This window comes from Lipophrys pholis, assembly GCF_963383615.2.
Source record: "Lipophrys pholis genome assembly, chromosome: 1".
In the NCBI taxonomy this organism is placed as follows: Eukaryota; Metazoa; Chordata; class Actinopteri; order Blenniiformes; family Blenniidae; genus Lipophrys; species Lipophrys pholis.
The window spans coordinates 48,900,347-48,921,424 of record NC_137635.1 but is presented as its reverse complement, the minus strand read 5'-3'; the positions used below and the strand labels follow the sequence as shown (position 1 = coordinate 48,921,424).

At 44.5% G+C, this 21,078-nt stretch overlaps 1 protein-coding gene across 1 annotated transcript in view; it reads right to left on the bottom strand.

Moving 5' to 3' along the window:
- Positions 1-18,107, bottom strand: part of svilb (supervillin b) — a gene marked incomplete at its 5' end in the record, with an annotated part of 38,015 nt that extends 19,908 nt beyond the window's left edge. The window contains 15 exons of the mRNA XM_080471103.1: positions 1,413-2,097; positions 3,088-3,153; positions 4,335-4,626; positions 5,433-5,516; positions 5,680-5,816; positions 5,985-6,046; positions 6,138-6,175; positions 6,340-6,510; positions 7,792-9,123; positions 11,943-12,762; positions 13,860-14,008; positions 14,088-14,145; positions 14,228-14,319; positions 15,226-15,289; positions 18,047-18,107. Coding sequence (XP_080327229.1) covers positions 1,413-2,097; positions 3,088-3,153; positions 4,335-4,626; positions 5,433-5,516; positions 5,680-5,816; positions 5,985-6,046; positions 6,138-6,175; positions 6,340-6,510; positions 7,792-9,123; positions 11,943-12,762; positions 13,860-14,008; positions 14,088-14,145; positions 14,228-14,319; positions 15,226-15,289; positions 18,047-18,107 — 4,111 coding nt within the window. The remainder of the gene's footprint in view (positions 1-1,412; positions 2,098-3,087; positions 3,154-4,334; positions 4,627-5,432; positions 5,517-5,679; positions 5,817-5,984; positions 6,047-6,137; positions 6,176-6,339; positions 6,511-7,791; positions 9,124-11,942; positions 12,763-13,859; positions 14,009-14,087; positions 14,146-14,227; positions 14,320-15,225; positions 15,290-18,046) is intronic.
- Positions 18,108-21,078: the final 2,971 nt, after the last annotated feature.

Here is a 21,078-nt window from a genome sequence, read left to right as displayed (position 1 = left end):
AAAGCTGAAACAGCTTCTATTTTCAGTGGCTTTACATAAACTATGGCTGCACTCCAGTTGTAAATCGTGTAATTATTATTACAGTAACAGATGACAGAAGAAATAACAAAAAATCTCTCAATCCCCCAAAGATAAATACACATTTCTGCAGCTTTTGATATCACATAGACGTTTTGTTTTAAACCATATAACATCATCAGATCTTTATCCATGACTGTGAACTTAGAAAAGCTGGAGGCAGTCAAGTACACACACCCATATGAGATTACGATAAATCCTCTTGTGTAATCAGTAGTCGCTCAAACTAATGCATGCATGTGGACGTATGCAAAAGATTAAGGCAAATAAAAAGCCTGCTGAGTATGGGACATACATGTAATAAATACTGTTTCTATTCAGTTTCTTTGCCTAATACCCAGCTAAGAAGAAAACAGTGGATTTCAAGAGGATGACAGCTTCATTTTAGTCTTTTTTAGCAGTAATTACCATTGAATTATTATTATTATGAGTCCTTCCAGCCTCGTGGTAATAATGGACTTTACTTCAGTGAAGATTTACTCATGCAGAACTAAATAAAACTGCAGCCTGCAGACAAGGCACCCATTGTGTCCCTCTTGTCCTCTACCTGATTCATTTAAGTGCTGGACAATTGTTGTGCTCTCTTTCAATGAGAGCTTTCATCTGTGTGTGCTCTGTTGGTGTGCACACATGGGAAAAGACCACCCCTGGACACACTGTGCATTAACACATAGAAACAGGTCAAACCCATTTTACTGTAGGATGTGCACAAGCAGCCAACCCACAGGCGTATTGTGGTGCACAGGGACCACAGCCCCTTTTATAGGCGGTGGCAGTGTGCGCGCACACACACACACACACACACACACACACACACACACACACACACACACACACACACACACACACACACACACACACACACACACACACACACACACACACACACACACACACACACACACACACACACACACACACACACACACACAAAAACCCTTGGTGTCTGTGGGCTGACAAACAGCATGTTGGGAAAGGGTTTCCTGTTTCTAGACAAAGAGAGCCATGAGGTAAGTTCATGGAAAAATATGCTAATTAGATGCAGCCTCAGACGCCTCTCTCTCTCTCTCTCTCTGTCTCTCTCGCTTTCTATCTCTCCCTCTGTCAGCCAAATCAAACACCCCCAGCTGGGACAAGTGTGTGTGCAGCCGGCAAAAGCAACCATGCGTGGGAGCACGCTGCATAAGACAATGAGGATAATGAGAGTGGCTCCTTCTCCAGACATTGCTTTTCCTTTTTGTCACTTCCTTCCTCTTCTTTCTCTTTCTGTCTACCAAATTTCCACAAACCTGGCGGTGTCCCTCCCTATCTTTCTGTCTCCTTGTGTCTCCTACCTGAGATGCCTGCCTGGCTCCAGCCACCGGTCCTCTCCTCCTCCTGTGTGGAGGCACTGTGAGATGCTGCAGCCTCCCTCAGGTACTCCCCTCTTCCTCTGGCCCCTGCCTCCTGGAACTCTGCGTCTGCGGCTCTCCAGCTGGGCTCCGGCTCGCCCCTCCACTGAGAGGGCTGGGCGGGGTGCTGAGACTGGGGATGCTGCTGCCGGTCCTGTCTGTCCCTGTCGGGGGAGTGCGGCTTACCCTTGCTGCTGTCGTCTCTGGCTCCTCCCCGCTGCCTCCCCCTCACGTCCTCCTCCTGCCACCCTCGCCTGCTCTCCTCCGCCGCCTCAGCCTGCTGCCTGGGAGCAGGAGGGGCCCCGGCTCTGTCTCTGCTCTCGGGGAGAAGCTGGGAGGAGTCCAGCTCGGGCTCGGGGTGGCCCGGGTCCCCACTCTGGGTCATGGAGAAATACCTCAGCGCCCTCTCCTGGAGGATGCCCGTGTTACTGGGAGGCTGTTGCGAGGCAGGGATGTATGGGAGGGCGGTAGACTTTCCTGGATGGAGACTGTCATCAGCACCACCGCCGCCGCCGCCGCCACCAGGACCGGGTAGTGAGGTGACTGAAGCCTGGGAGGTGACGGCTGCCACCGATCGAACCAGAGAGGCTGAAAGAGGCTCCAGTTTTATCTCTCCTCCATTTTTCACCTGCAAAAAACAGAGAGACTGTGTCAAAAAGTTCTATCTCTTTATGATGGATGGATGGATGGATGGATGGATGGATGGATGGATGGATGGATGGATGGATGGATGGTTGGTTAACAAAGCAAAGCACCTACCAAAACACCACATCAGTTCAGAGCAATTTTGTCAATAATATCTGAGGATGACGTTTTAAAATGTTAAGCATGACTGGAGTGAATAAAAACTCTTACCTTGTTTAGCTACTCGATCGAATTATCACAAATCATCAATAGTAATATATTCCAAACTGACATACAATGCTACCTTTTATGGATTTAAACAATAATTTCCTAAATATCTGACTTGTTGCACGTTAAACTGAACTGAACAGATCCGATGAGCAAGGGAAATGATTTAAATCGTCTGTTATCATACATTAAATCCAGGAGAAAATACAGTATTGTTATATTTACAGCTGTGCATATTGGACCCATCTTTCTGAGTAGTGTCCAAAGCTTTGATGTTAATGTTGTTATTGCAGAAGCCACATTTAAAACACTTGAAAATCCACACTGGCCACTGAAAATGCATTTTGGTTGCAATTCCAGGCCTGGTCTTGACCCTCACTGTCAATATCGAAGCCAGGACCATTAATATTCTCATTCCCCAGATACATGTTGGGTTTTTTTTCGAGTGAGTGTATTCAGGTCAGGAGGAAGCCTGAATAAACTTCTCTTGTATCCAACTATTCCATCCATGCTTGTAATGCAGCAATCAAGCATGTCAGAGAAGCAGCTACCGATGATAATCAGCCACATGGAACAAGCAAGGCACCATAAAATTCTTGTTGCGTATGCATCACATAGAATTTGTCCAACACTGAGGCACGACAGGACTTTTTCTTTTCATGACATTTGACAAGCTCTGCAATAAACATCACAAACACTGCGTATTCAGTCGTGGGATCGCTGGATGCAACCTATCACAAGCGCCATATCGCAGGCTGTGTCTTACATGTTCTCCCTGATTGGCCTCTAAGTCACCGTTACACACCGCTGACGGTACGGACAGCTCAGCATCCTGTGTGGACACCAGTTATTGACTATGACACACTGCTGAGAACATGATGAACATCGTTAAAACATTGTGAAACATCTGAATCCATCGGTGCCCCGATGAAATCAGAACCTCACTCTTTGCTTCTCTTAAGGAATCATCAGCTGTTTAATACAGAAAATGAAAGCATGTGACACATCAATAAATGTTTCTCATGATAGGAGACGTAATACTCTGCCTGGTCTCCGGCCTACCAAATAAGAGTTGTCCGTCTGTGACGTCCAGGGGCAACAAAGCCAAAATGGAGATAAATTCTTTGACCTCCTCTGTGTAAGTTTCTTCGAGCTGCACAGAGATCTGTGTCATCCACCCACAAAGCACAGAGGGACACTGGTACACTATAAAACACTGAGTGTTGCAAGTGACCTGGAACTGAAGTGTCTGTAGCTGAAGGGCTGTTTAACATGGTTATACAATAAAATGCTGTAGTCAATTTAAAATAATCAATGACACCGTTTCAAAGGGTTTACTCGAGATTGTGAAGATTTTCTACCACTTGATATCAGTGATGTGTATACTTTCATATCTGTATCTGCAGTGTGTTTGTAGGTGCTGACTTTTATTTGAAATGTGCAAGTTTTTATCACGCGTGGCTGATGGCAGTTTGCTATCTTTCATGGCAGTATCACTGACATCTCAGCTCGGTGTCTCAGAGTTGTATTGTTTCCGTTTTCTTTGAAAAAGTCACTATTTCCTCACTGTTGCTGTTGTTAGTCCCACAACTTTGACTTTGTGATGGAGCAGCCTCCCCGTTTTGTTTTTTTTTGCCAGATAATTCTCCCGTACATTTGATAACTTCCTTCAGCAACACGTCGCCCATCACATTTAACTTTGTGCTCATGGGCGATGCGCTCTATTCAATTAAATGAACACATAAACTAAACCAGACAGTTTTCATATAAACGGGCTTCAATAAATGCGAAACCCTCATTTGAGAGCTCCTGTTTGGCGAGAGGTCAATCATGTTGATATTCTAAAATCACGCTCAAAATTCAACATGCAAGCTATCTGCACGTGTTTGCAAATTAGAATATTTTACATAAAATCTCCATAAGTCAAACTCTGATATGTACTGTATATTGCAGTGATTATCATTATTGAACTGTGTACTTTGTGCAAAATATACATAGACTGACACCATTTACCTGTTCCACTTCGCCCTGTGTGATGGGCTGTGTTTGAAAGCGGGCGTTGGCTCTGCGCTGGCGGGTGTCTCCCCGACTGCCCTCCCCTGGTTTCCCGGTGGGCTTCGCCAGGCGGTTGAACAGGGCCATCTTCTCTGACAAACTGAGCGTGGACAGGTCCGGCTCATCCAGGAAAGCCTCCTGGATGTCGAACTCTGCCCCGGCGCTGGAAGCTTGGCCTGGTTTCTGGTGGTCCGGACCAGCCTGTTCCTGCTCCGGGCCCACTGAGCCCGGCTGAGAGGACGCCTGAATGCTGGAGTGGTAAGAGGAGGATGTAAGAGTGATGATTTGAAATAAGGAAGAGGGCTTTCAGACTTCTCCATTGCAGAAAATCCTAATATAATGGCATTTCTTATATGACAAAGAAAGCATACATGAAAATACCCTAAAGATTAAAAACTGTGACAACTGTGGAAGATTACAGGCACAGCAAAAAGAGACATAAGTAGATCAGTACACATATGCCAGATAATCATATAATGCACTTGGAAGTTTGAAGGGGTTACAGCAAATCTCTCAGCAGTGCGCCGAGTTAAACCAGGGCTAGTAAACAAACCGTGCAACACGTGAACCCAGATATGCAGAGGGGGGTCGGGGGCTTTAACAGGCTCAACCTCTGACCTTTCCCTTAACACATGTAACCAGATTCTTTACAGACAGTCGTGACCATGCATGTGAGAACCACTGCAAGTGGGAATGCATGGAAACCGGACTTGGAAAGTACTGAATGAGTTATTGTGTAAACAGCAGCTCCCTCTCCCTATAAGGTGCACACAGCTAAGAGGCTGCACATGCAGGGGCAGAAATAACAAGGTAAGGTGAGCCGGATGAGCACATCGGCACTCCAGCCAGGAGAGGGAGATGCAGATTTGTTCGCTGCAAACACCATCTGGTTTTAAGTTTTCAGTCTCTGTGTCAAGTTATGAGATTTAATTGTACTGAAACTGTACATGTTTGAAACATTCTGTACTTTCAATGAATTGAGATCCAAAAAGTCAACTTTCTCATATCTTAGTCTCATAAATGCACATGCACAGTTAAGAAAGCCGCTTGGCACACCTGAGGCTGGTCACACTGGCCGCCGGCAGGCTGGTGATGTGGTTTACATTAACTCCAGCAGGTTGTGATGATGCATCTGGATCGCTTAAAAAAAAAGTACAAATATAAAATGTATGAAAGGCAAAGGAATCAAACATGCGGTTAATGAAGAATAGGGAGAAGAGAGATCAACAAGAGGTGCGCTATGATGTGGCAAAGAAGAAAAAAAAAAACCAGGATGGATGCGGGAAGGAAAGTGGAGCTCTACCTGGAGACACTGACCACCTCCCTGTTGGTGACGGGCTGCGTGTGCGATCGGTCCTGAACTCGTCTCAGGCGTCTCTCGACAGCGGCGTTTCTTGACCGTGGTTTGGGAACACCTCCTTCAGATGTACGCTCCAGCTCCTGGATAAAGATAACCGGAAAACACACAGAAACATTTTACTCAACAATATACAGTATGTGTGTTTTCAGTTAACTAGAGAGCTGAAGTTGTGCAGACTTCTTGTTTTTAGGGCCAAAAATTGAAACAAACAAGGTGCGTCTGAAATCTGCTGAAAGCAGGAAGTGTACCCTGAAGAGAGACCTCTTTGCAGCCACACTCATCTTTGCTCTGTCGTCCAGTTTTTCCTCATCTGTTGAGCAAAGGTGGAGTTACATTTGCTTTAAATACTGAAAAAGCCTAATTCACATTGCGATTTTGATTTTGTTGTTGTCCGTGCGTACCTTCTGGATCTTGAAGTTGCGACGGACTGAGGCGAGACCTGCGGAAGAAAAAATAAACCCATCAAGCATCTGCATGAGCATATCTTTACATGAATGAACCGCCTTCAGCCAACACTGCCATGCCATTCAAAGTATTGTCGTTTGTACATGAAAATCACTCCCAGCAGCTCCAGCAGATTGCTTGAGAGAGCCCCTCCTGTACCTATCAGACTCCAAGCGCTCTGCAGAGGTGATGGGCTGGGTCCTAAACCTTTCCGACATGCGGCTGTCTCCCGGGGTGATGTAGCGTCGAGGCCTCCGAGCAGCCCGGTCACGATCGCTGCCGCTAGCTGGGTCTACCTCCATAGCTGAGAGCTCTACTTTAGTGGTCTCACTTTTGAGATGGTTTTGGAAACATTGACAGAAGACAACAACATAAAAGAAAAGGCAGAAATGATATTAACAACGACGAGTTGCGCTGGCTTTAACAGGAAGTGCAGTCAGATCAGAGGAGCAGAGCGTCACACAATGAAATGTTACGAAGGTGCGATTTCTGAAGAAACCAGTGGAGGGAGGAAGGTCCTATTTTCTTCTGTTTCCCGTGAAGACTATTAGACTTAGACCGTGTCCACACAAGCCAAAATTATCTTTTTTCTCCCCGTCCTCACAAAATCATGAAAACTACTCAAAATCATGTAGTTGTGTAGTACTTATGCCAGGCCTGTTGGTGGCGATGTAACGCTGCCACAGAAATACACCCAAAGCGGAAAAGACAAGGAGCATGCAAAAATTGAGAAATTTACGGATGTTGTGTGGTGACTTATTGCTCCCTCTTTTGAATTCCCCATCATCTCAACCAGACACAGACACTAGTGCAAATCAAGAAAGAAATCATGGAGTTTGACTTTTACATCTTACTGCTCTTTATGGGAAAATGCAGCACCAACTAGTGGCCTGACATGCAAACTGCTATGGTTACTGTCGACCGTAACTATTTACTGTGACTGCAGAGCACAAGTGTTTCCCTCTTTCCACAGAGAGGTGGAGGAGGGTGTTTCAGATATGTTGCACCCGGCAAGCTGTTTCCAGAACGAGGAGTTTTCAGAGACTTATAAGGAAAATTGACAGTTTTCACATCAGAAGAACTTGTTTAAATTCTATTCATGGGAAATTCTGAGAGATGCCTGAATGGGTATGTGCTGTCTGCTTAACTTTTTAAATCAACATATCAGAATTGTCATTTCTGCTTTCTTTATATTTTAAAACTGCACGTTTTGATCTATTGTGCTGGCGATCCAGCTTTGATTATTTTGAAAAAGACAAAACATCTTCTAACCACTCCCCCTAAGGTAAAAACATCTGACCAGAAAAATTTAGCAAACTGGGGGTCAATACCTCCACCCGCTCAAAATTGCACCTTTTATGTTACACAAGCTGAGCCAGTGCTTGATGTTAACATGCAGCAGCAGGTCCATGTCAAATAGTAAATAAAAAAAAACTGGCGTTGACTGAGGTCAGTAAATTAAGCTCGCAAGTTAAAATTGTAAAAACAGTACGCCTCGACACATTTCATGCCACACAATCACACGCGGCAGCAAAGTCTGCTATGCTTTTATTTCTCTTTGTTAGATAGTTACTCAGCAATGCAACACAGAGCCCATGCCAGTGGACCTACAACTCCGGCTTCCGGTTGGCGTTCTCCAGATAAGAGTGTCGCAGCTGAGCCACCGACACCCTGGTGTCCAGCGCGCCCATCTCCCCGTTCGCCACCCCCGGCTGCGGGACGGCTCTGGACGCCTCTCTGCTGGCCGCTGCTCTCTCCATGCGGTACATGGCGGAGTGCTGGCTCACTCCGATATCCGACATGGATCGGGTTCGTATCTTGGGTTTGGGCCCTCCGCTCAGCTCGGCGCCTCTGTGTTTAGCCTGAGGCAATGCGGAGCTCTTCTGGAGGGAGACGGCCGAGTCCACCCGCTGGTTTCCTGACGGAGCGTGCTGCTGCAGCCTCTGGGACTCAAACTCTTTGTCCATGTGGACCCCGTGTTCTCTACTCTGGGAGTCTTGCTGATGACTTTGGTGCTCGTGTCTGTGCGGTTCGTACTCCTGCAGTCTTTGAGACTGATGTTGCCTCTGGTTGTCCTGTGCCTGCCTCGGCTGCTCCTGCTGGTGCAGTTTGTGAGGCTCCTGTTGTTCAATCTTAGCGGCATGCTGCCGTCTTCTGGGTTCGCTCTGTTGTTGCGTCGGCACCTCTTGTGGCTGAATTTGATACACGGGCTCTGTGGATTGATGCTGTCGATGCTGCTGTCCTGCAGAGGCGTGCGGCGGCTGGATGGATCTGTATATTCTCTCCTCCTGGCTGTCATAGCTGGAGTGATGCTCTCCCCTTCTCTCTCTGATTCTTTCGACATTTCTCTCCCTCCCCCTCTCCCTCGGTCTCTCCCGATCCCAATCTTCCTCACTTCGACTCGTCCTCCTCTGTTCTGGGCTGCCGCTCTGCCAATCCATGTCCTCATGCCGGCCTCTATGAGGGTCATCCACGCTCTTTTCCCTCCTGCGGATTTCTGAAGGTAATACAGCTTTCCTGCTCTTCAGCAGGCCTTCTGTGTGGGCCTCTTCTTTGAGGGCCTGTCTGGCCTCCACTCTTGCATCTCTGTGGGCAGCGTGGATCTGGTCAGCACTCACCCTCCTTCGTGGCTGAACCTCAGGAGGTCCAGAAGATTGTGCGTTAGCCACCGGTGCCGTCATGGCCAAATAGGGCTGGGAGTCCACGGCGGGACCCGAGTGTTTGTTCTCCGAGGTGGAGGAAAGGTGGGCCGCGTGCCCGTGGGCAGGATGATGGAGGTCTGGACTAGGATGAGGCTGGAGAACAGTCCTGTGCTGGGTGGGGTCTGAGGGCAGGGCAATGGTCCCCTGAGGACGGTGTCTGTTTGTCTGGTGCCTGTCTGGGCTCCAGTCAGGGAGCCTCTGGACTGTTTCATCCCTGGACAATCGCTCCCTTGCTCGGATTCTTCAGGAGAGGAAGTAACACACACAGGTTCAATGAAAACCTATGAGACTTGCCAAACGTTATATTGTCTTTTTTTTTCCAAGTTATGCAAACATGGATGAATAATGAGCAGTTGCAATGTTAAATGAGAGTTTTGAGAGGAGTTATATACTGTATGTCGACATAATAATCGGCTGCATGATAAGAAGGCTGGAAACTTAAAGAACAAAGTTCAAAACACGAGACTGTCATGGGACCAACTTCAGCCTCTAAATCCTACAACTGCGTATGGTAACGTCAAGTACCAGCATGCACTGGGCCTCTCTCGTGCTCTCTCTCTCTCTCTCTCACTCTCTCTCTGCTAACACGAACATGGCAACTCCACTTTACTATTACAAACGAGAAGCAATGATCTGCAAATCCCCTAAACTGAGCTTGTATTCATGACAGCAGCCAAACAGAATGTCAGAAATGTTTTAAGTATGAAATTACCAAATTTTATGATTAATAAAACCCTATTCATGGTGGCAACACATCTGGAAAAACAAAGAGGCAACCAAAAAGCTGTTATATATAGCAGTTAGCTTAAGTTACAGCTATAGGGTTTTAGAGATGCAGAGTTTCTCAGAAACAAAACCTCTTTCAGATGTCATTGTGAACAGAGTGTTCTGTGCAGGACGAAAATACAGCTATTTGTCTCCTCACCTCCCAGAATTCCTCAACCTTCTGCAACAAAAAGGGCTTCGTGCACATTGGCAAGTATAATCCTGTCCCAACTTTTTTGAGATGTGATTCAGGCAACAGAATGAAATGTTAATATATGTTCCTGTCAACATGTGATGTGCTGCCGTGAATGAAATTATGGGTTTACAAGAGCTTGTTTTTATGACATTGACACAATGTGCCAATAGTATATCAGGTTTCTAAAACAGGTTTAAAATGTACAAAAAGCAAACTATCAATAGCATGTTGGCGTGTTTTTTTTTTTTGTTTGTTTGTTTTCAATTAAAAAGAAAAAACAGCTCAGGTGAAATTCACCTGTTCATTCAGCTCAAAAGGTTGGCTTCAGCACCTCATCCAGGTATGCCACATATGTAGGTCATCCAAATCCCCAAATACTATCCCTCACTTCAGTCTTTACCAATAGAACCATTCATATCAAAACAAAGATTTCTGTTTATTTGCACCTCTCCACAGTCCTTTAGGTAGGAGTCTCACGGGGAAAATGGAAGTCTAATTACACTGACACTCCAAAGTCACAGTACAAGCTTCGGATATCATGTCACAGGGGGGTGAACAGGCCAGAACCTGAGGAGGGCGACATGAGAGCGCTGACCTGCTGACGAGCGCTGAGTCTGAGGATCTGTCACTGACTGGATCGTGGTCTGAAGCTGACTAATGTTGTCACCCTATCAGCTCCGGTTCATCAACACTGAACTGCTCATGTCGCCCAGGCCACACGCATTTACACTTTAACGGGAAAATTAAGATCGCGGATAAAGCGTGCTGAATTGAATGCAAGTAGATTCCGTTTGTGTGCATTTTGCAGGTGATCAACTAATAATAACAGCATGAGACCATCAGCTCGAAACAAATCCTCACTGGTTGTTGCTGGCGTCCATCCTGCAGTGAAAGGATGAGACGCTGCGCCTCCACAAGCGCAAACTGAAATGTGATATACCATGGGAACAGCAAGGTGGGAGGGGATCGGGCGCAGAGTCAAAATATGAGGTGCAACAAAGAAAATATCTCACTACAATGCCTGCAAATAAAAGTCATGGTGAGCCAGCTGATGAAAAGCCTCTCTGCTAAAGGCTGCGTCAGTGCCCATCACCTTCTTAAAATGAGTTAAAAATGCGATCATAACCAATGCAAATGTTTTCACACACAACAAATCACACTATACATTAACTCATAAACATCCGGATAGTGAATCAGCTTGTAAGTGTGTGTTTTTTTTTTTTTTTTTTAGTAAATGTAAAATGGATTCTATTTGTTCGTAAATATTTCCACCATGAATTAGTTCTTCTGCTTCCTAGACCTGGAACTGAATTCAATGAACTAAATATTCAGTTTAACAGGATCAAGAGCCAGTGACACTTTGTATGATAATGATGGAAGACCGATTTAAACGTCTATTATGGGATCGCAAAATGCTAAATTCTGAGACTCCGTTAGGAAGGAGAGGTCATCATTTACTTAACAAAGACAACCAAAACATCAGAAAAACTGTTAGGGAGAAGACGAATTAAAAAGAGGACTACAAATGAATGAAAGATAATAATAGTTACATGTTTGTTTTACTTGGGAAAGTCAGCTGGCTGTCCACTTGGAACACGTTTTCAGGAAATACTGGCTTCATTATCATATTATGCTTCTTTACTAAGATGTTGGGTTTAAAAAAAACAAACCAAAACACTCCAATCTCAAGCTTTTTTTACCATTATCTATCTATCTATCTATCTGGACAAATGTATATTTCTGTTTATAAATGTGTATTTTCTATTTACAGACTGAAGTGAAGTGATTAGCAGCCCACCTTTTTACCAGACAGAGTGAAAATAACTATGAGAAAAGCAAAAGGTTTGCCTGAGACTGAATACAGTCCAAAAATACATCAGACACAACGTCAGACACTGTGGGACGTGTCTGCTGGAGCACACACACCAAGACTACTGTAATAATCGAAATGCTTGAGACAACCTACTACCACTTCGAACTATACTGTCATACTACTATAGGAAGGTACAAACAAACTTTTACTAATGTCTGTTTGCAAATAGCTTTTTGTCATATATTAGGGTTTAATATTAGAATGTTATGTGTGTCATTGAACTCACCCCTGTCTGTTGAGGATACTCTGGGCCTGCTGCTCGATGAATAAATCCCCGGGCGAGATGCCGTAGCGGGTGGAGGGCAGGGACGCTCGGCGGGCGGTGCGAGGAGAGCTGGGCACCGCTGCGATGCTGTAGTCCCTGGTGGAGGCGGGGCTTGGCTCCATGTGGGCGGCGTCTTGATGGCGGGGCTGGTGTTGTGTTTGGAGCTGAGGTGGATGCACCTCCTGGGTCCTGCTTCTCTGAACGGCTGGACGCTCTTGAGCTCCGCCACGCCGGTAGTTCTCCATGTTCATCGCCCGTTCCCGCTCTGAGAACCTGCTGGGTCTCTCCTGAGTGGGCGGAGGGGCTTGGTTTGTGTGGGAGGGGCTCTGCGTGTTCACGGGTGTGGAATCCTGGTGAGTCCTCATGTAAACTCTGCCCACCCCAGAGCGGTATGGCATTCTTGGTTCTTGGTTCTCCTCTTCAGGCCTTTCTCGCCTGGCGTTGGGTTGTCGTTCATAGGTGTCCGTGTGACGCCTGGAACGATGGCGTGGCGTGAAATCGAGTTCCGCCTCCTGATCCAGGTGGATGCCGTACCGCTCCGACAGCTGGCGCCGGCGTTCGGCTTTGTAGCGGGCGATGCGTTCAGCTTTGGAGGTCATGCTGCTGCCGTCTGTCTGGCCAGACGTGGGCGTGGAGGGCGTGGCCAAAGTTACTGGGTCCACATACACCAACATCGGGTCAGGATGACCACCGCCAACCCCACCTTTGACTTGATGGGCCCGGTCTGGAGATGCCACCTGCTTTTGTGGTGCTTCCAGCTCCTCTCGACTGTAGCGCCTCACTGTGAGAAAAGGAGGGAATGATAACTTATTTGATCACATTTAATTATTATATCACTGTAATACCACTTTATAAAAACTGTTCTCGTCAGAGTTCATTTCACATCTTAGACTGAACTGTGATTGATGGCCAAAGAGAAAAATCTGATTTCTCATGAAGGAGTATAAAGAAACGTAGATGCATATGAAAAAGAAGGTATTATACTTGCTTTATCCAAGATGGGTCATGTGACCTTGGGCATAACTAACTGATACTGACTCGCTCTCAGACAATCAATGCACACGTACCCTCACACTAACAGGCAATGGAGAGTCATTGACAAAGAGAAAATGCAGGCAGGCACAGGGAGAACATGCAAATTTGACACAGAAAGAACTAAAATTGAACTTGGGTCCTCTCATTGTGAGGTCAGAGTGCTGATCACTACACCGCTGTGCTGCATGGTCTTATCCTGAATTTCTTAAATAACATTCATGTAATAATTCTGAGGTTCTTCTCAGCAAACTGCAACAGCATGCAACAAGTAAGTTTCCTCCGGTACACAAAGTCATGCTGAGATCCTTCAATATTTGAGATTATTGTTCCTAAAACTGACTGACAATTCTTGACAGAACTGCAAGTCTGTTTTAGTAACTATTGCCATATTTTACATAATAAGAATAAGAATAAGAATAATAAGAACGTATGTTCCAGAAAAAAACAGCAGAATATCTGAAAATGATTCAGTTATTTTTTTTCCCAATTGCCTCTTAAAGACAATTCCCCATAATGTTCCAAAAAGATGTTATGTGGTGCTTTCAAATACATACATAAGTAAACAAAGTCTTGGTGAAGTTTCCCAAACTATGGGTGATGCTTCTGGTGTAAACACAGTGATCCAGAGAGGATTTTTACTTTAATATCATATGTACCCATTTTTGTATAAAACAACTGTTTGGTCTTGCCTTTTGTGATTATTTTCAAGCAGCTATTAATCTTGCGGTCCCATTTGAGGTTTTTCGTATTCTTATTTCTTTGGCTGACATTTTGGTTGTTTCCTGATCAAGTCCACCTGAAGACAACATGACAAACTCTCGCAGTGCATCGTGCCATGCTTACCCATCACACAAGGCTCACAGGGGTCTGAGGCGCGGGTGTACCGCGGCGGATCCTCCTCCAGCATCCTGTTGGCCACCAAACCACCGTGCACGAGTGCAGGCGGGACATCACTTTCTATCCCCTCCAGCCGCCGGGCTATCCTCTCCTTCCTGTCGCAGACAACAGGCAGCCTGATAAGTTTGTAGCCACTAAGCCGAGTTTGAGTTCTATTTATTCGGTGTTTGTTACCTATTCATCCCCAAATCCTGTGTGACAGCTCCCTCGAAGTATTTCTTCAACTCTGAAACTAAAATGATGAAGAGTAATTTAGAAAATAGGGACAACGTCGGCTTATTTTCTGTGTAATCATGCTTTGAAGTGATACCCACCCTTGGGAAGAGCCACCAGAAGTTTGGCATCTGTATCTGAAACACTCTTGACCAATGTGGTCTTGTCATTCAAGGAAAAGTCGCTCTGAAAACTGATCGAGACGACAGAATTACAGACCTGAAATCAATGATTTACATTGTAATGTGTTTATATAATTTATTGTGACATCTTTCCTCTCAAAACCAAGTTGTAGTTGAGGAAAGCGCTAGAAATTGGTGACTGATGTTAAGCCTGAATCACTGAATCAAGCCGCTGTCTTAGTCATGATGATTGTACTTCCTTAATCAAAGCGTCTTAAGGAGGTAAAGCCGCGGTAAAGGTGACACTTTACCGGTCTATCATGATCCAACTTAAGAACTAGGCCATCGAATCCTGACTCTTACCGATTAGAAACGCCCAGTCAAGACCTCTCCTGTTTATTTTCTACCTGGCAGGACGATTCAACCAATCACACCAAGCAAGTTAAACAAACGCAACAATCTCTAACAGTTCATGTCAACCTCTACTGAGAGGTAAATCTAGTCCTGGATGGTTCAGGCTTTTTTCTCCAACCTTTATTTTTAGGGTTGTGCCTTTATGATCTTGTCTTTGCAGTTTTTGCAGAAGTAAAGCTAATTGGCTTTAATGCTTTAATGCCAAAACGACCTGCGAGTACTCCTTAAACTAATGCAAAACGGGGCTTGGTGCACAGTGGTCCTAAAGAAGGTATTATGGCTTTAATGCCATGTGAACAAAAAAGTGTCTTAGCGTAAGCCGTTCCAACATCTCCAGCTTTTAGTGCGTACTTAGCATGATAAGCTGAAGCACTCCAGTAAGTATATATGTGTATATTGATGACAAGGCAAAATACAAGGGGGCATAAATGTCCAGTGTCATTTTTGTAGCTGTACTTTGTTGCCTGATTGGATAAAAAAAATAATGGCAGCATCATTCCTTTTATGTCTTTGTCATTTAATCTATGTAATATATGGGGGGGGGTTGGGAATTGTGTACTTACCTTAAGGCGTCTGTTGGCAAAGAGGTCGAACTGCAGAGTTTGTTGGGAGCTTTAGATTCAAATCCTGAGGAGAAAAACAGAGTTCAGTTAAAAATGAATCAACTTTGAGTGCACAATCCTGTTATCCATGTCTAAATGTGCTTCTTAAATGTAAAATCATTTTAAAATGGTACCTGCTAAATGGACTTCATTATATAGCGCTTTTCAAGTGCATGAGCAGTCAGTATGGATTTACTTTAATATACATGACATCATTTACCAGCACAGTATTTCTGGAGATAGTTCATGTAGTACTTCATTTAGAGAAAGGCTGTCAAACACTTATTAGTTCAGGGGACACATGCAGCTCAATATAAACTTGAGTGTACTGGTAAAATAGTGCCAAAAAAAGTTTTTCTTTGTTGTGGTACAAGGTCTACATCAGGGGTGTCAAACTCAGATCCTCGTGGGCCGCAGCCCTGCACGTTTTCAATGTCTCCCTCCCCTGAATGTCCTGATGGTTCATCACCACATTCAGCACAAAGCCAGAGAACGAGCTGCTCATTGCAATCAGCTGTGTTGAAGCTGGGAGACATGCAAAACGTGCAGGGCTGCGGCCCTCGAGGCCTGGAGTTCGACACGTGTGGTCTACATGATGACAATGTCTAGATTTTCACAAAACCAAACAATTACAACTAAAAATGACTACAATCCCAACATAAAGTTAATTTTAGTAATACGTCATCGTGCAAACTGGAGTGAAATGTCCAAAAAACGAGTCCTATAGCTGTTGAATTCTGCATGTTTTTACAAACTCACCCCGACAGCATGACCTTGAGGCTAGTTTGGGAGCAACGAGCTGAAGCTTTCATTGCAGCATCACGGATATCTCAGCTCGGGCCTCACTTTTACAACACCACATGATCACAATCTTGCATGTTTTCATGTCCCGTAATAAATATTTAATCCTCCTCCAGTACTGACAAAACATACAATGCAATCCAACATAATCCTTAAACGTTCGGTCAATGAATTCTCATCTTATTGATATATTGCAGCCCTTCAAATGTAAAGTGTACTGCAAAAACAAAACTTACTGTTTTATCACCATGAGTATCAAGTCATCAGTATCAAATCCAATTGAGAAATGCTGAATATTTTAGCAGGAATATATTGTTTCTGAATAGCAAATCTCAAGTTTCCACCATTTGAATCTGAGCAGTACCAACAACAGAAACCTGAGCAATTTGAGAAATCCTGGAGTTTGTACTCTTGAAGATCTCATGCATTGAATGCGTTGTCTGGTTCTTTACTGCAAGGATATCAAGCTTGCAGATTTAAAAAACAAACAAACTGCGTGACAGAAAAGAAGAGGCAGGTGGAGGTGTGGAATGAGCCAAAAAATTAATTGAATTATAAAGAGTGGAGATTTTTTTTAAATCAACATTTCATGATGACAAAATTTAAAAAAAAGAAAGTTGCACGTTTTGTTGTTCATCATGTGTTACAGGAGGAGGAAAATCCTCATTATGATGCTTAATTCTGGGCATACAAGTTGAAAAAGCTCTCATTGCTGATTGTATTTATTAGATGTATGTATTGTATTGATACATACAGCAGACTACATATACCATCAGTGGGATATACCTCAAAAAAAGTCCATTTACTCTCACAGATGTTGCACTATTATAGTATTAAAACAAATTATGCAATGGTAGGTTCCGTTCTGACAACAAATCCCCAACCTCACTGTGACGACCCTTTTTAATAAATAAGGCATTGAGAAAGTTGTCGTCCAGTTCCCAGCAGATCGCTGACCCCCTCGCTCTCATGTCACAGCAACAGCAGCCTGTTGTAAAGTTTTCCCAGTATAGGAGCCAGATCGTCTTACGGCGGCAGACGCCTCCAGAACACCTCCGACTTATTTTGGCCTCCACGACAGTGCAGCAATGCGGAGCAACTCTTTGAAGGGCAGAAAGTATTGCCATGGAAATTGAAGTGACGGGGGCCAAGTCCCAACAAGTATCAAGTTCATGGCCCTGATGTTTGCTGGGAAGCGACCCTGACGAGACACAACGTGGTTTGACGTTTGATGGGATGCTGAGGTCAGGCGACCTAGACCTTTCCCTCTCGATAACTCCTGCAAATACGACATTCAACACATTATTTTTTTTTTCTTACACAATATTCCTTCGTATGACATGATTCTCACATTCACAGCCAGTGTGAATCTTGTGTGTGTGTGTGTGTACGTGTGTCTGGCTGATTGAGACTTTGCCAACAGACTTCCTCCCTTTGGAAAGTCCCTGGTACCAGTGTCAGTCCGGCTTTCCTTGGAAACAGCGGCAGCTTGTCAACAAAACACGCAGCGTGCGGCTCAATCAGGGCTGGCAGTGCCAGAGAGCAGCTTAAGGCTGCTGACCGTCCCAAAGCGAGCACGGTGAGGAGAGGGATTTTCTATAAATATTCAGAGGTGCAAAATAGACTCGCGGAGTCAACCAGTCTTTTGCTTTCCTCAGGAGGAGCGTGTAGAAGTTTCAAGAACAAGGTGAAGGAGACGCCACCAAAAGTTAACTATTGAATTGTACAATCGACAGAATGAAACCAGCATCAGTCTGGTGATACGAGCTTATTAACAGCTTCTCTACCTGATTAAACTGTCCAAACATCCCTAAAAGTATCAGATTATAACAACGTACACCGTCAAAGTAATAATGAATCAATAACTAAAGTCCACAAACTGGATCATTACATTACGTTGAAGTGACAAAGTCTCCCAGACTGATCTCTAACGCCACGGACACTCAACACCGACCGATCTCTCTTCTTCTACAGGCCTTACCTGGGCCATAGGGCTGCACATGGTTCACATGGTAACTAGAAATCCATGGGTTTCGAAACATGTTTAGGGAGAAGAAACTGGAGGATACAGGCCGCTGCTACACTCCCCTCCAGCCGCAGTGCTGCTGCTGCTGCTGCTGCTGCTGCTGATGATGATGGTGATGATGGTGATGATGGTGATGGACAGCAGCGGTGGTGACAAGAGTTGTTATCAGCAAGCAGGCAGGAAGGGATGGACGAGTCGACACGAACACACTGATACACACGCACACACACACACACGCACACACACATGGACACACGCAGCAGCAGAGCGACTTCCCTCCCTACAAAGCAATCGACTGCCTACACTGACTGGCAGTTGATCAGTGTGTGTGTGTGTGTGTGTACATGTGTGTGCGTGAGTATGTGTTAGTGACTGTGTCAGTGTGTATGTGAACGCAAATGCAGAGAGAGAGAGAGAGAGAGAGACAGCACAGCGCAGCAGGGTGCTAAAGCAGCTCAGAGCCCTAATCAGATTACAGGCAGAAATTAGCCTTGATGATAAAAACTCTGGAACAGGATTGGAGGAGCGTGCCAGCAGGACTGCAGGGGGTGGTACGGGGTCCAGGACTACTGGAAGTCAGACGGTGGCTTAGCACACGCACGCATCGGGCACGCGCACACTCGGCCAAGAAGACTCGGTGCTGTCAAACTTCTAAAGACTACAGCCAATAACAGCAGATTAGTGATTTTCTGACTTTACATTGTGATACGAAATCAAAAAGATTATTTTATTTATAAACTACAAACGTTGAGCAGATGATGTTATTCAGTGAATTGCTGAGTGTTTTGTTTGTGAGGATTTGTTAAGGTTATATTGAGAATATCACCAGTCTACGTCATGAAGATAGAATATTTCTTATCTTATAATTAATTATTTACTCGATCTTCTGCTGTATGGAAGCCTCACTTATATATCCAGAGCTGGCTGGTCCATTGGGGAATGTAGGCAAATGCTAAGGGCGCCGTGGCCTCCAGGGGGCGCTGTGCCACAAAATCAGAAGAAGAAAAACTAAATAATTCACCTTCAGTATAATTATATCAAAACAAGATATTACTATTAACTGTTAAAATGGAAAAGCTCACAAGGATTCGAATGTAAAGCAATGGTCAAATAATATCACTACAAATGAGAATAAATTATTTTGTATATATTTATTGCATAGTGTAGATAGAATGTTTGATTTATTATGTATTATTATCATTATTATTTACTCACTTATTTACAGGAATAATTATAATGTATGTGAAGTTTTTTGCGTGTGTATTTGTAATTTGTTAAGCATGTAAATTGACAAATTATCTTTTAAATTAAAAAGCTAAAAACTATTCGATTTCCTCACTGTGTATGTAAATCGCCGATGCCTCCACGGGCTCCATTTAAAATCTTGCCTCGGGCGCCACGTTGGGTTGTGCCAGCTCTGTATATGTCATCACCGTCCCTGGATTACACATAAATGATATATGCCTGGGTTTCAAGATTTCGGGGGAAGAAGCACACAAACACAATCTCATCTGAGAAACAACACAAGCCACTTGTGCAGGTCATCGCGCCGCCGTTTGAGAGGCGAGCAGAAGGCAGGAGGCGCGCAGATTGTCGTGAGAGCGCTCTGTGTCCTCAGATGGTCATGTGACATAACTTTGACTAAAACCCTCTGACTGCTGCAGAAGCTAATCACCTGCACACTTCTGGTGGACTGGTGGAGTCTGTTGTCATTTACATTATGAAAGCTTCTGGTCTTCTGGTTAGATGCTCATAAATTTGACCTGTACAATTCATTTTAATGCATAATCTGTAATTGTTAAACCTAAGAGGGTTTTTGGTTTTTTTTTTGCACTAAAGTGTATTTCAGTGTCACAATTAGTCTCTGTTATTCTTAAAATAGGTTTTGCGATCATTCTGATAAGTCGTGATTCTTTCAAAATGTTAAATGAGACAAATCATACTTGTAAAAGGGGAAAACACGTCCCCCTAAACTACAGAACAAAAACCACAGTTTTATGTAAGGTATCACAGTTTTTTCCGGCCAGAATCTAAAACAAAATTGCTTGAATCAAAGAAACCCAAAGTAGCAAGCAGTTATTCCTTTAGTATTGCCGCTTTACACTTTACAATCAGATTTAAATTCTTTACTTATTGATGTGCACCTGCAGCATTTCAAATCATATGTAGAACACATTACATTAAAAAAATAAATAAAAATGCATGCGTTTGCAGTCTGCATCACACAGGGTCTGGTCGTCGGTCTCTGTTTCTGCGCGATGCTTTTTTTCTCACCCTTTCACACACAAACTCTCCCCCCCTCCACCGCCATCACCTTCCCCGCTCGGCCTTCGCTCCCTGCAGACGTCCCTAATAAGGCAACATGTGTTGTGAGTGGCTGCCTGTGAAGAGGGTCACCCTGTCAGCCGGCCGGCCCCTGTTTATCAGGGGACCGTCTCCTCGCCGGCCGACCGGCCGACCCGCTCGCTGCTCTGCCTTGTTTTCGCTCTCATTCACCACATGGCGTCATCCTCCGTCCATCCACCTCTTTCTCTTGTTTGCATCTCCACCCGCCTGCACTGTTCTCCCCCCTCCAAGACAACAACACATCACACATCACACATCACTCACTCACGTGTCTCGGCGTACAAATGTGTGATATCAAAACAGGTCACATGTCTCATAAGGCTTTTCTTAGAAGTAAACCACCCTGGCATGAGACATAACACTTAAAGCCGTCCAAGGAACTAAATAAAGACGGATGGGCGGATTAGTTGATGACAGCATGCAAACTTGAAGCATCATGACCGGTTCATGGGTTTATGATATGATCTGCTGACTTCATTTCTCATCCAGTTCATTAGTGACTTGTTGACCGGTTCTATTTCTGATTTTCGAGGAAGTGATCATGAAATGTTTGTGAAAATGAAAAGAAGTAGCAAACATATTATTTCCACATTATTTCCGTGTTTTTTGTTTTTTTTTTCAACATCCTTATATCTAAATAT